We start from the raw sequence: 12,673 nt of genomic DNA, 5'->3' as shown, positions 1-12,673 counted from the left end.
TCTCTGCACTTTCGAATGGGGGCCACACACTTGGCACTCCCCCTGATGGTAGAACTTGTCCCTGCAGCCACCTCTGTCCCTCCTTAGGGTCCCAAGGGCCTGAGAGGGGGCCTCAGACCCCAAAGACACGAGGTATGAGGGCTTTATCCTCTTCTATGCCATACTACGAGGAGGCCTGTGGCCAGCCAGAAGCAATTCCTCTCCGCCCCATCCCTAGGTAGGATGCGGAGGGGCGGGGCGGGGGAGGGGGTCTTACCTGGTGAAGTCCTCCTCAGCCAGCATGTGCCTGGGGATAGGAGAGTAGCGGGCGGGGGGAACCTGAGGAGGAGCAGGGTAGCTGACCTTGCTCTCCACAGCCCCGAGATAACCCAGGCTGGAGTTATGGCTTATGTGGTTGTCAGCCAAGGCAGTAAAAGCTGGAATCGAGAAAGGGAGAGAAAAGTTCCGAGACCACTCCCCAGTGGTACCCTACTCCACCCGCCACCAAGGGCTGACCACCCCCCCCACCTCAGATGTAAAGAGACCAGACCGAGGGATGCAGATTCCTCAGGCGTCTCCTCCCCACTCCACCCCCTGGGGTTCCTCCTCCACAGTCCCTTTCTGAATCCTGAGCTCACTCCTGTGAGTCTTAGAAAGAGCTAAAGTCAAGGCAATCTACAAAGAAAGGCATGACTAGAGGTGTGACTAATAATAATCCCTCACATCTCTATAGCCTGATACAGTTTTCCAAGGGCTTTCTCGTCCGTGATCTCATTTGATCCTTGCAGCAGTCCTATGAGGAGGGCAGCACATATATCATTAGCTCCTTTTTGCCAAAGAGGAAACTAAAGACAGGTGAAAGGGACTTGTCCAAGGGCACCCAGGTATAAGGGACAGGGCTGGGATTTGGACTCAGCTTTCCTGAGCACCAGCCTTATTCTCTCTCTCTCTCTCCTTCTCTCTCTCTTAACAAGGAGCATAAACTTGTTCCCTTCCAGAAACCAGGGGGCAGGGCTTCAGGACAGGGACAGGGCAGACTGGTACGTACTGCTGGCGTAGTCGGGGGGTGCATACATGTCGTTGAGGTGGAGGCTGCCTGGCTTGGCCACCTTCAGATAGACCATGTCAGATGTGTTCTTCAGCGAGGCCACAGCTTCCTCATGCCTCACATCCTGCAGATTGGTGTTGTTCACCTAGGAGAGGAGAGGCCTTAGGGCTAGCATTGGGGAGAAGAAGGGAGGGCCTCTGCAGGGAACACTGAGGGGTGCCCTTTCAGTGAAATTCAACAGTGCTCTATCTAACAGAGGTCCAAATACAGTGCTGTGAGGGGCAGAGAAACAGGGGGTAGGGGGGGACAGGTGAGGGAGTTCCAGCCATGAAGAGGACTAGGGCCTTGCTATCTGGGGACACACAACTCAGATGATGCTCTTGAAATTTCCCATGATGCCTAGTCCCTGAGTGAGGTTCAGGTGGAGGGAGAGGCTACTAGAGCTCCACCTCCCCACCCCGCCATTTGGGCATCCCCAGGAAGGCTGTCTCACCGCCAGCAGCCGATCCCCGATCTGTAGGCGTCCATCCTTCTGAGCAGCACCCCCCTCAATGATCTTGGTGATGTAGATGCTGTTGTCTCCTGGGATGTGCTGGTTGCCAATCCCCCCAGCAATGCTGAAACCCAGGCCTGGGCAGGAGCCAGCAGGGAGTGGGAGAGGGACACAAGGAGAAGTTAGAACACGCAGTCAATCCCAACCCCAATCCCCCGCACCCAGCCAAGCCACCAGCCCCACAGGAGCTCCCCCCAGGGATCCCAAACACCAGGCTGCCATCCCGAGGTCAGTACAGGTGAGATGTGAGCTCAAGAAAGAAGGATGTGAGCTGCACCAGGGAGTCAGGAAGGAAGTGAGGGTATTCCCTTCCAATTCCTACAGGGCGAACCAGGGGCCTCTGGCCAGAGCACGAGAACCCAGAGGGCCGCACCTTTGGGCCCTTTGAGCAGGTTGACCTCCATGATGGTCTCTGGTGGGGGCTGTCGCCTCCGTACCACCAACCGCACCACAGGGCCGGCCTCCTTCAGTGCCTCCACCGCCCGGCTGTGCACCACCTCTGACACATCCACCTCATTCACCCGCAGCACACAGTCATTCACCCTGTGGGGGAAGCCCAAGAGGCATGACACCTTGCCACCCCCCCTCCACCCCCTCTCCCACCTCCTCCTCTTCCTCTCACCTCCCCTTCCCCTCCCTCCTCACCCCTCCCCATCTCAGATCTAATTCAAGGGTCATCCTGCCAGGCGGCCCTCCTCCCCTCACCTCCATCCTGCCCCTGCCGTCCCCAGCCCTGCTTCCAGGCCACCTCACCCCAGCCTCCCGTCCATGGCAGCTGCTCCACCAGGGATAATCTTCGTAATAAAGATACCAGGGTCATCGGGGACATGGGGGTTGTCGATTCCACCAGCAATGCTGAAGCCCAGGCCAGAATTGCCCTGCAGAAGGAAGTGGAGGGGCACAGTTTTCTCATGCAGAAGGCATGGGGGAGGGTTTCCAGGGCCCCATCTACCCCTGCCCCCAAAGAGCAGCTTCTCCAGGCCTCAGAAGGGGCCACGGCAGGCTGGGGCACATTCGTCACCAATCTGGCCGATTCTCAGCCTGTGCTGACCATTCTGGCGTGGAGGCCTCAGCGAAGCCATCCCCTCCCCAATTCCCCAGGCCTCAGCGAGCAAGGTCAATTAATATTTGTTAGACAGTTGATTGATTGATGCAGTGATGCAGTCTCTGAGGGCCGCCGTTTCCCCATTCTCTCAATGCAGGTCCCCCACGAGTCTTGAGACCAAGGTTCAGGGCCCTCCCCTCTCCCCGTTCTAACCCTGCCCTCCCATTTTATCCTGCCCCACCTCCAGACTCACCCGCTCAAGGACTATCTCCTCATACTTGAACATGCCATCACTGCCATTCACCTAGGGGAAGACACAGGCAGGGCCCTAAGTGCCTCCTGCGCCGCTCCCCCCTACCCCCTGGTCAACCTGCTTGTCCCCCAACTCCCCACAGAGTAGTAGGAGAGCCCAAATTGACCCTGAGACACCTGTTGGCCACAGATGGGACAGGCTGACCCTGAGGAGGCCCCCCCCTCCCCTTGCTTCCAGCCATATCAGGCCCAACCCAGCTGCTCATTTAGCCCAGATCAATTGTTTGGGACCGAGCCAGCCAGTGGTGCACTCACCAAGAGGCTCGGGGTTCACTAGGAGGGGTGCAGGGCTGGCCTGAGGGGGATGGCAGAAATTGAACATGGCAGGCAAACCATGCCACACTCAGCATCCGTGGGGGCACCCAGTGGCCTGGACAGGGACCTGCACCCCTTCTGAACAACAGCTCTCCCTGACTTGGGATCACAGACTCCCACCATGTCAGAGCTGGAAGGGCAGCAGATACCATCTTGTTCAACCTCTCCCATGTGACAGATAGTGACACTGAGGCCCAGAGAGGACGCAGGTTGTGCCTAAGGGCACACCGGGAGTTAGTGGCAGAGCAGGGGCTAGAACCTGGATCTCCACATGCTCTTTTGAGTGAAGCAAGCTGCCAAGGCCATTGATGTTCTGGCCACTCATCACCTTGCCCAGCAAAGCTCGTGGGAAAAAGAAAAGTTCCCCCCTTCAGAGTACCTCATGAACCCTCATTCTATCTCCTGTGTCCCCAAGAACCCAATTCCTCAAATGGGCAGAAGTCAATCCATTTTCTATCGAGGGGCTTTTGATCCCGAACCCTTTGAGTTTCCCAGCAGAAAGGGATCTGCTCGGGAGTCAGAGGCAAAGCCAGGGATAGGACAGGAGCAGAGTGGACAAGATGCCCCATGAGGGAGAAGCTGATGACCCATGGACTGATTGGCGGCAGAGTCCACAGCCTTCAACATGCAATAGCCACAGGAGGAGAAGCGAGGGAAAGGGATGGAAACAGGGTTGGTCTGACCAACCCATAGAGATGGCCTCTCAGACAGGACTTACTTGTGGCCACTGTCAAGTGAAAATATGATTCTGGACAGACAAGTAGCACCTGCTCCCTGGCTTTCACTCTTATCCCCAAGAATGGAGGAGCCCTCTTGCCTCTCTCCCCAGATAGCCTGGTGCCCCTCCCCCATCTTTCTCTGGCTGTGTTGCCCCTTTCCTGACCCCTGGTCTCCTCGTCGGAAGAGGGAAGCTGCAAACCCAGGGTGAGGGCTCCTCTGCATGCCCTGCTCTGCTTCCCCTCCCACCTACACCCCACACAGCTTTGGCTTCGAAAAGCAGAGAGGAGGAGAGGGCTGGCTAGTCATGCCTCCACCTTTTCTGAGCCTGGCCCCAGGGCTTTTTGCCCTGCAGCCCTAGCAGTTGGTGGGAGGATTCTCACTGCAGCCCTACTCCTGTCCCTGATCCCAGGAGGAAGAACCGATGGCTCTTAAGAGCCCGCAAACCAACACCACTGCCTGAAGTACCATGCAACAGACACATAGGCAAAAGGATTTCCATGTAGCTCTTGTATGCATCTGGTACACCATGTGTGCCCACATGTGATAGCCATGCTTCAAGTCCAGCTCTGGTGAGACCCAGCAGCTCCCAGCTTCCACTGGTCCACCCTCCAGCCTCCCACCACCCCCCTCAGGGAACCTGCTCCCAGGGCCAGGAGCCAGCCAGGGATCAGCCCTGGCAAAGAAACCTTGACCAACTGGCCCAGCCTTGGGACTGGCACCTATCTACCAGTTGAGCAGGACAAGCACAAGAGAGTGTTTACAAGGGTAGGGCCCCAGGATGGAGGAGAATCCGCTAGAGAGGGCAAGGGGCCAAGGCAAGGGACACAGGAAACAGTCAGTGTGGACAGACAGAAGGCCAGAACCGAGGACTCCTCTCCCCAGGAAGTCCCCACCTTTGCTTCTGAGTGAGAGCACATCTGATCCCCAGAGGGGGACAGAGGTGGCCAGAACGGTCACCAGCTTGGGGCAGCCAGCACCTGCCCTCCACAACAAAGCCTCCTCCTCCCCTCTCCCTACCCTGGGGGCTGCAGAGCCGAATAACCAGACAGGCCCTCCGCCATGCATGCCAGGGACCCGGCTCTGCCGGCCCAGCCTCCATTTTGCTGCTTCTCCCACAGATGCTCCTTCCATTTTCTAAGCTGGCAGTTTATTTAGGCTGGGAGTGGAAGCCGGAGTTGTGCCCAGCACCCAGGGGTTCCCAAGCTGTGCCAAGTCAGGACTGGGGGGCCAAGTTCTCCCACATCTTGCGGTACCCAAGGGGAAGATGCCCCACCGGGGCCAGTCCCTGCACCATAGCAGCTGCCCCTTGCCTGGCTCCAGGCATCATGCCTGTTCTGGAGCAAGGAAGCTGGCTTCAGTCCCCCCCTCGCCCCCTGAGTACACATACACACTTCAGAGCTGCTTGGACAAAAGAGTCCATCCTTCTCAGCAGCCTCTCAGCCTTGCTTGGGACGTGTCTCTCGCCTCCTCCCCCTCCCCTCCCTTGCCTGTCAAGCGCCTCTCACCAGGGACACCACACACGCGCGCGCACACGCGCGCACACACACACACACACAGAGGCACACGCGTGCACACACTTGCAGCCACATGCTCATATACATGTAGCCACACACACACAGGCAAACACAGCCAAACCTGCAGCTTCATCTACAGAGACACCTCCACATCCAGAGAGACGTCCCCACATGTCCATGTGCACATTCACACACAAAGGGACTAGGACGGAGAGGGACTCATGGCATCAAGGGATGAAGCTCAGCAAGCTGGGCACATGGGCTCCTCGACATAGATTCACAGGAGCTCCACTGCCTTCCTCCACACACCTCAACACACACACGCACACACACACACACACACACATACACGTCCCCCCTACACAGAGCACCTTGCCCCCTCCTCCCCTCCTGTGGAGACACACACCGCACACAGCCCCCGCAGAACCTCCCGCCCCCTGCCAGACACAGAGACACTGCTAACCCCCCCCCCCCCCGCCCACGCTGAGGCGAACCCAATCCCCCCACACGGGAGAATGTGCCCCTCCGCCATGCCTTCGCCTCCTGACACACAGCTCCTCCCAATCCCCTCCAAATGGAGACCCCCAAACAGACACACTGGGAAGCACACACCGCCTCTCTTGGCCCAGCTGCAATGCTAGGGCTCAGGGTCTGCGGGCTGGGAGCCCTGGGAACCCGTGCTGCACCCCAGGCCTCCAGGCGCCCACTCCCCAGCCCCCGTGGGTTGTCCCACCACCACCCCCTCTGCTGATCCATACCTGCTCATACCAATCCCGGTTGGTACAGGTGCACTCGGGCCACCAGCTGGGGCCGCTGCCGTTGAGTTTGGGGGTGCTCTTGCCCGGGACTGGCTTAGGGGGCACTGGCCCCACATCCCGGCCGGTGGGAATGAGCTTGGCCTTGGTGCGGGGGGTGGGGGTGGCCCCCGCCTGCGAGGGCAGGGTCTGCGAGCTGTAGCCCCCGTAACCGGCGCTGGCTCCATTGCCCCCACCTGGCCCGTAGGGGTCGGGTACCTGCCAGTCCCCGTAGCCGGGAGGCTCGAGGCGCCGCAGGGCGGCCAGGCGGGTCACCTCATAGCACTCGGGGCACTTACAGCAGTGCTGGTGCTTGTGCATGGCACTGCCCCCCGCGGCCCGGACCCCCCAGCCCACGCCGGTTTCCACACCGCCGCTGCCGCCGCCGCCGCTGCCGCCAGGCTCCCGGGCACACTCACACTGCTCGGACCAGGAAGGGGGGGGCACCCGTGGGGGCGCCCGGGCGGAGCGGGGCCTGGGGCCGGGCGGGCGTCCCGGGGCCTCTGCCCCCACGCTGCCCCGCACCCACGGCTCCCCCTCCAGCACTGGCGGCTCCGTGTCGCCCGTCGTGGCTCCTGGGCCGAGGCCCAGCGGCAAAGAAGAAGCGGGAGCCTGGGCAGAAGCTGGGTGCTGCGAGGACCGCTCCCGCACTGGTCCCCAGGATGGATCTGAGTGGAGTCAAGAGCATCTCTCCCTGGCTCCCTTCTCAGTTGACTCCAGCCAATCAGCGTGCAGAGTCAGGCAGCGGCAGCGGCAGCGGCAGGAATGCTAAACAGCGGCTCCTTAAAGGAACAGAGGCAGTGGCGCCCCCAGGCTCAGCCCCAGCTCCCCAGATATCGGGGGTAGGGCCAACCCTAGGGCAGGGACAGGGGACTTGTGCCACGGGTGAGCTCAGCCCCCACTCTCGTGCCCCCTAATCTCCAATTTCAGCCTGTCCTCGGCCCACTCCACCCCACCCCACTACCAAGAGGGAGTTGCAGGGAGATGCTCAATGGGTCCCCGGGCTTGCTCTGAGCTGGGGCCACCAGAAGTAAAGACTTGAGGCGGCAGAACAGATCGAAGGGACGTTAGAGCAGGGTGAGGGAGGTGCTCTCTCCTAACAGGGGACCAAGGAAGAGGGCAGCTTAGGAGGCTACTCTCTTGTCAGGGCCTCTTCCTCAGGACTATTGTTCTCTCAACCTCCAGGCCCCGAAATGACTGCAACCTCACACTTGACCTGCTTCCATCACCAATGAGGGACTCAAGCCTAGAACAGAAGGAAAGGAAAGCTCTAAGCTTTTGTCCCTGGTGCACAGATTCCTGTCTCCTCAACTCCACTCCTGCATGGTTATGATGGGGGAAAGAGCTTCAGGATGCCAAGAGAGTAAAGAAAGTCCAGGGCAGAAGGAAAGGTAAGAAGAGATCTGAAGTGAAAGAAATCTGGGTGTCTGGAGAAGAAGTTGGGAATACTTATCCAAGGACATTTCCTTAGCCTCTCCTGGCTCAGTCTGTTGGCGGATGGAAGAAGGATGACATGCTGGGAAAACTCTTATCTTTTTGCTGTTCTTTATGTCATTAGCTACCAATTATTGAATCTTCACAAAGTCCTAAGTGCTTTACATGCAAACAAAACCCCTACCAAGGTGCTACTATTATTATCCGACGTTTACCGAGAAATTGAGGCTCAGAGATGTTAATACAGCTAGGTTACACAGGTGGAAGTCACAGAATCACGATGCAAATCCTGGCCATTTGACTCCAGAGTCCACGCTCTGAACCACTCAAGTCCAACAGGTCTATTCTAAGTTCTCCTGCAGATCTCAGATCTCAGTTCAACAAACATTCATTGCACACCTACTCTGTGCAAGACCTTGACCTAGGCCCTAGGGCTACAGAAATTCATTCTTAAGTCAACAGGCATTCACTGAGCACCTGCTATGTGCCAGACACTGTTCTAGGATTTGAGGATATAGCAGCAAACAGAACAAAACACAATAAATCCCCGCCCTTGGGGTGCTCACATTCTAGTGAAAGGGCACAGACAAAAAATAGCACGATAAATAAATGAAGTATATACTACGATATATGGTGATAAGTGCTATGGGAAAAAAGAAAAAGAGCAGAGAAAGCAGGATTGGGAGTACTAGGGAAGGACATGAGGTTGTGATCATTTTTCTTCAGGTTTTTTACCCCTGCATTTTAACATGAGAATTTTCAAACATACAGAAAAATTGAAAGAATTTTACAGGGAACAAACATCCAATTGCCACCTAGATTCTCATTAACATTTTACTATACTTGCTTTATCACATGTATATCCTCCACATATCCTCTCCAACTTTTTTAAAAATGACAATTTGCAAACATACAGAAATGTTGAAAGAATAGTACAAGGGACACCTATATATCTTCCTCATAGAGCCAACAACTGGCAATGTCTTGTTATATTTGCTTTATCGATCTATCTACAATTTCTTCTGAACCGTTCAAATGTACGTTATGGATTTCATTACACTCCTCCCCTAAATATTTCAGCATTCATCTTGTGGGAATAAAGACATTCTCCCACATAACCACAATATGATTATGACATCTAAGAAAATTAACAATAATTTCATATCATCTAATATCGTCTAATGTCCAGTCTATATTCAAATTTCTCCAAACTTGCCTTTTATCTTTTTTTTTTAACATCTTTATTGGGGTATAATTGCTTTACAATGGTGTGTTAGTTTCTGCTTTATAACAAAGTGAATCAGTTATATATATACATATGTTCCCATATCTCTTCCCTCTTGCGTCTCCCTCCCTTCCACCCTCCCTATCCCACCCCTCCAGGCGGTCACAAAGCACCGAGCTGATCTCCCTGTGCTATGCGGCTGCTTCCCACTAGCTATCTACCTTATGTTTGGTAGTGTATATATGTCCATGCCTCTCTCTCGCTTTGTCACAGCTCACCCTTCCCCCTCCCCGCCTTTTATCTTTTTTAACATCAGAACCTAATCAAGGCTGTCACATTGCATTCGTGTCTTTAGCCACTAGAACAGCCCCAATCTTAAAAGAAAACCTTTTTATTTTGAGATAATTATAGATTTACAAGGAAGTTGCAGAGATAGCACAGAGAGGGCCCGTGTACCCTTCACCCAGTTTTCCTCAATGATTGCATCTTACATAATTATAGTACAATATCAAAACCAGGAAATTGACATTGGTATAGTGTGTGTATAGTTCTATACCATTTTACCACATGCAGAGATTTCTGTAACAACCACTGCAATCAAAATACAAAACTATTTCATCACCACAAAGACCTACTGGTGTCATCATTTTAAAAGGTTGAGGAAAGTGTAAAAAAATTACCTCCCTTTAGGTCTCTTTACCATGTCTCATTTATAGTACGGTTGTCTTAAATATTTCCTCTACATATACTGAGCTTCACATCAGATGATGTTTTACTTATTGCTTCAACCATCAAACATTATTTAGACAACTCAAGAGAAGAAGGAAAGTCTGTTGTACGTACTTACGTTTTTACTCATTCTATTCTTTCTTCCTTCCCGATGTTCCAAGATTTCTTCTTTTATCATTTCCTTTCTGTTTTGAGGACTGCCTTTAACCACTCTTTTAGGGTGGGTCTGCTGGTGTCATGGTCTCATAGCTTTCCTTTTTCTGAGGATATCTTGATTTCTCCCTCATTTCTGAAGGATATTTTCACTAGATATAGCATCCAGGCTTGGCAGTTCTTTTAACACTTGAAATATGTTGTTGCCACTTCCTTCTGGCCACCATGGTTTCTGGTGAGAAATCGCTGATACTTGAATTGTTTTTCCCCTGTTGGTAAAGTGGTGTTTCTCTCTTACTGCTTTCAAGATTTTCTCTTCGTCTCGTTTTTAAAAGTTTGATTATAATGTGTCTTGGCATGGATTTGACTTTATCCTGTGTTGCGGGTTTGTTCAGCTTCTTGAATCTGTAGGTTTGTGTCTTTTGCCAGATTTGGAGGATTTTCAGCCATCATTTCTTGAGGACTTTTTCGCCCCCACCCTTTCTCTTCTCCTTCTGGGACTCCGATGACATGAATGTTAGGTCTTTTGTTATAGTCCCACATGTCTCTGAGGCTCTGTTCATGTTTTTGTTTTTAGTCAAGTCACCTAGTCAAGTCTGTCCTTTTCTCCTTCTTTTAGCATCTTCCTATGTTTGTTTTATATATCACATACAGAGTTTTAGCTGTCCTTAGTGGGAGAAATAGGGAGAAGCATGTCTACTCCACTTGGGTCCAGAACTAGAAGTCTCCCATCTTTATTTTTTTTAAATTAATGACACTGGCTTTTTGAAAAGTACAACTCAGTTGTTTTGTAGAATATCCTACTTCTGGATTTGTCTGTTGTTGTTGTTTTTCCCCTCGTGGTGTCATTTATCTTGTTCCTCTATACCCTGTACTTACTGTAAACTGGAAATTAGAATAGAGGCAATCTTAAATAGGCTGGTCAAGGTAGGCCTCACTGAGAAAGTGACATTTGAACAAGGACTTGAGGGAGGTGAGGAAGGGAGCCATGCAGAAGAGTATACCTAGCAAGGGAAGAGCCAGTGCAAAGGTCATGGGTAAGAAGTGCATCTGGCTTGTTCGAGAAACAGCAAGGAGGACCAAGCAGCTGGAGCAGAGTGAGAGGGAGAACGTACTAGGAGATACGATCAGAGATTTAGTAGGAGACCAGATTGTATAGGGCCTGTAGGCCATTGAAGGATTTTGGCTTTACTCTGAGAGAGATGGGGAGCCATTGGAGAGTTTTTGTGCTGAGAACTGACATGATCTGACTTGTGTTTAGCAGGATCACTCTGGCTTCCATGTGGAGAATAGGCCACAGGGGACAAGGGTGAAGCAGTGAGACCAGTCAGGAGGCTACTGAGGTGATGCCAGAGAGACGTGAGTGATGGTGGTTTGGACCAGGGTGGTAGCACTGGAGGTGATAAGAAGTGATTGGATTCTGGATGTATTTCGAAGAGAGAGTCAACAGGATTTGCTGACAGATTGAATATGAGGTGTGGTTCCAAGGTTTTTTGGCCACAGCAACTGGAAAGGTGAAACTGCCATCGACTGAGATGAGGACTGCTTTAGGGGAGGGGTCATTTGGGCAAAACAGATCAGGTGTCCAGATTTGGACATGTTGAGTTTGAGATGTCTATCAGACATCCAAGTGGCAATGAATAGTAAACAGACCCTGTCGCCAAGATGCTCAAAGTTAGAGAAATGGACATGTAGAAGCATTTCATTACAATAACTGTGAAAAGTGCTATTTCAGAGGGGTATACAAAAAAGCAAGTTATCAACTCTACTTGTGGGTGGCGAGGGGCTTACGAAAAGTTTCATAAGAGATGATATTTTTAGTTTGCTCCTGAAGGGTGACTAGGTGTTCATTAGGTAGAGAAAAGAGAGGAGTGTCTTGTTTCCTGTATTCTTAGACCCTGGCACACAGTGGTTGCTCAGCCACACCCAAGCCAGTCACTAGTTGTGTGACCTTGGCCGTTACTTTACTTCTTGAGCTTCAGTTTCTTTATCTGTGAAATGGAAATCATCATAGGGTTTTTGTGAGGATTAAATGTAAAACATTTAGCACATTACCTTGTAACAGTGGGTTAGGGTTAATTATTATTGTTGAATGAACAAATGAATGAATATCTTCCTTCATGACCAAGTCTAGGCTAAGCTGGTAACTCAGGACCTTAAAGTCTTTTATATGCTCGGCAGTTTGCCAATACTATAGAGTGCTAGACTCTTTTCCTACATCCTAAAAGTAGCTCAGGAAAAACAAAAAACAAAAAACACCCTATAGCCTGGGCCTCTGAACTGCTCTGATTGAGGAATAAACATTGCTAAGCCTGGAGTGAATGGAGAGGGTCAAACTGCCTTCCCCACACCCTGTCCCTATTTGACTGCTCTCTCTCTCTCCTCTCTCCCTCTCTCTCTCTGTCTCTCTCTGTCTGTCTCTCTCTGTCTCTCTCTGTCTCTCTCACACACACACACACACACACACACACACACACACACACACACACACACACACAAACACACACACATTTTCATTTTTAATGAATATGAGTTACATCCCTTTACATTCATAGTGAGCTTCTCCCCACTCTACAGGCTCTCTGATGCTCAGACTGGACTTGGTTGGCAAGTCAGCAACCTTGAGATGCTTTGACACTTGGAATCCCCTCCCAACTGCTAGAGTTCCAGCCTGAGGCCCCAGGGAGACAGGCGCCCCCTACAGGTCGAAAACAGCCCACGCCCCTGCAGGCGGTTGTGGTTGCTAGGCAACCGGGAGGCCCGCATGGAGACTGAAGCCACAGAGGAGCCTGAGAAGGGATTTGGGAGAAGGGGACTGTTTCTCACTCCTATCCACCGTTTCTCCAGCACCC

At 52.5% G+C, this 12,673-nt stretch overlaps 1 protein-coding gene across 4 annotated transcripts in view; it reads right to left on the bottom strand.

Moving 5' to 3' along the window:
* DLG3 (discs large MAGUK scaffold protein 3) overlaps nt 1-12,673 on the bottom strand; it is a 65,617-nt gene that overhangs the window by 50,331 nt on the left and 2,613 nt on the right. For 3 of the 4 annotated variants that reach the window (XM_033849857.2, XM_033849859.2, XM_033849858.2), the window contains 7 exons: nt 9,787-11,812; nt 2,879-2,929; nt 2,334-2,458; nt 1,954-2,123; nt 1,521-1,657; nt 1,028-1,172; nt 257-416 (listed from right to left, as the gene is read on the bottom strand). In XM_033849857.2, coding sequence (XP_033705748.1) covers nt 257-416; nt 1,028-1,172; nt 1,521-1,657; nt 1,954-2,123; nt 2,334-2,458; nt 2,879-2,929; nt 9,787-9,846 — 848 coding nt within the window. In that variant the 5' untranslated portion in view covers nt 9,847-11,812. The remainder of the gene's footprint in view (nt 1-256; nt 417-1,027; nt 1,173-1,520; nt 1,658-1,953; nt 2,124-2,333; nt 2,459-2,878; nt 2,930-9,786; nt 11,813-12,673) is intronic. The other variant, XM_073799040.1, reaches the window with a different exon arrangement.

Source organism: Tursiops truncatus, chromosome X (genome assembly GCF_011762595.2).
Source record: "Tursiops truncatus isolate mTurTru1 chromosome X, mTurTru1.mat.Y, whole genome shotgun sequence".
Classification (NCBI taxonomy): Eukaryota; Metazoa; Chordata; class Mammalia; order Artiodactyla; family Delphinidae; genus Tursiops; species Tursiops truncatus.
Note: the sequence above shows the minus strand (reverse complement) of the source record. Positions and strands in the feature narration are given on the sequence as shown.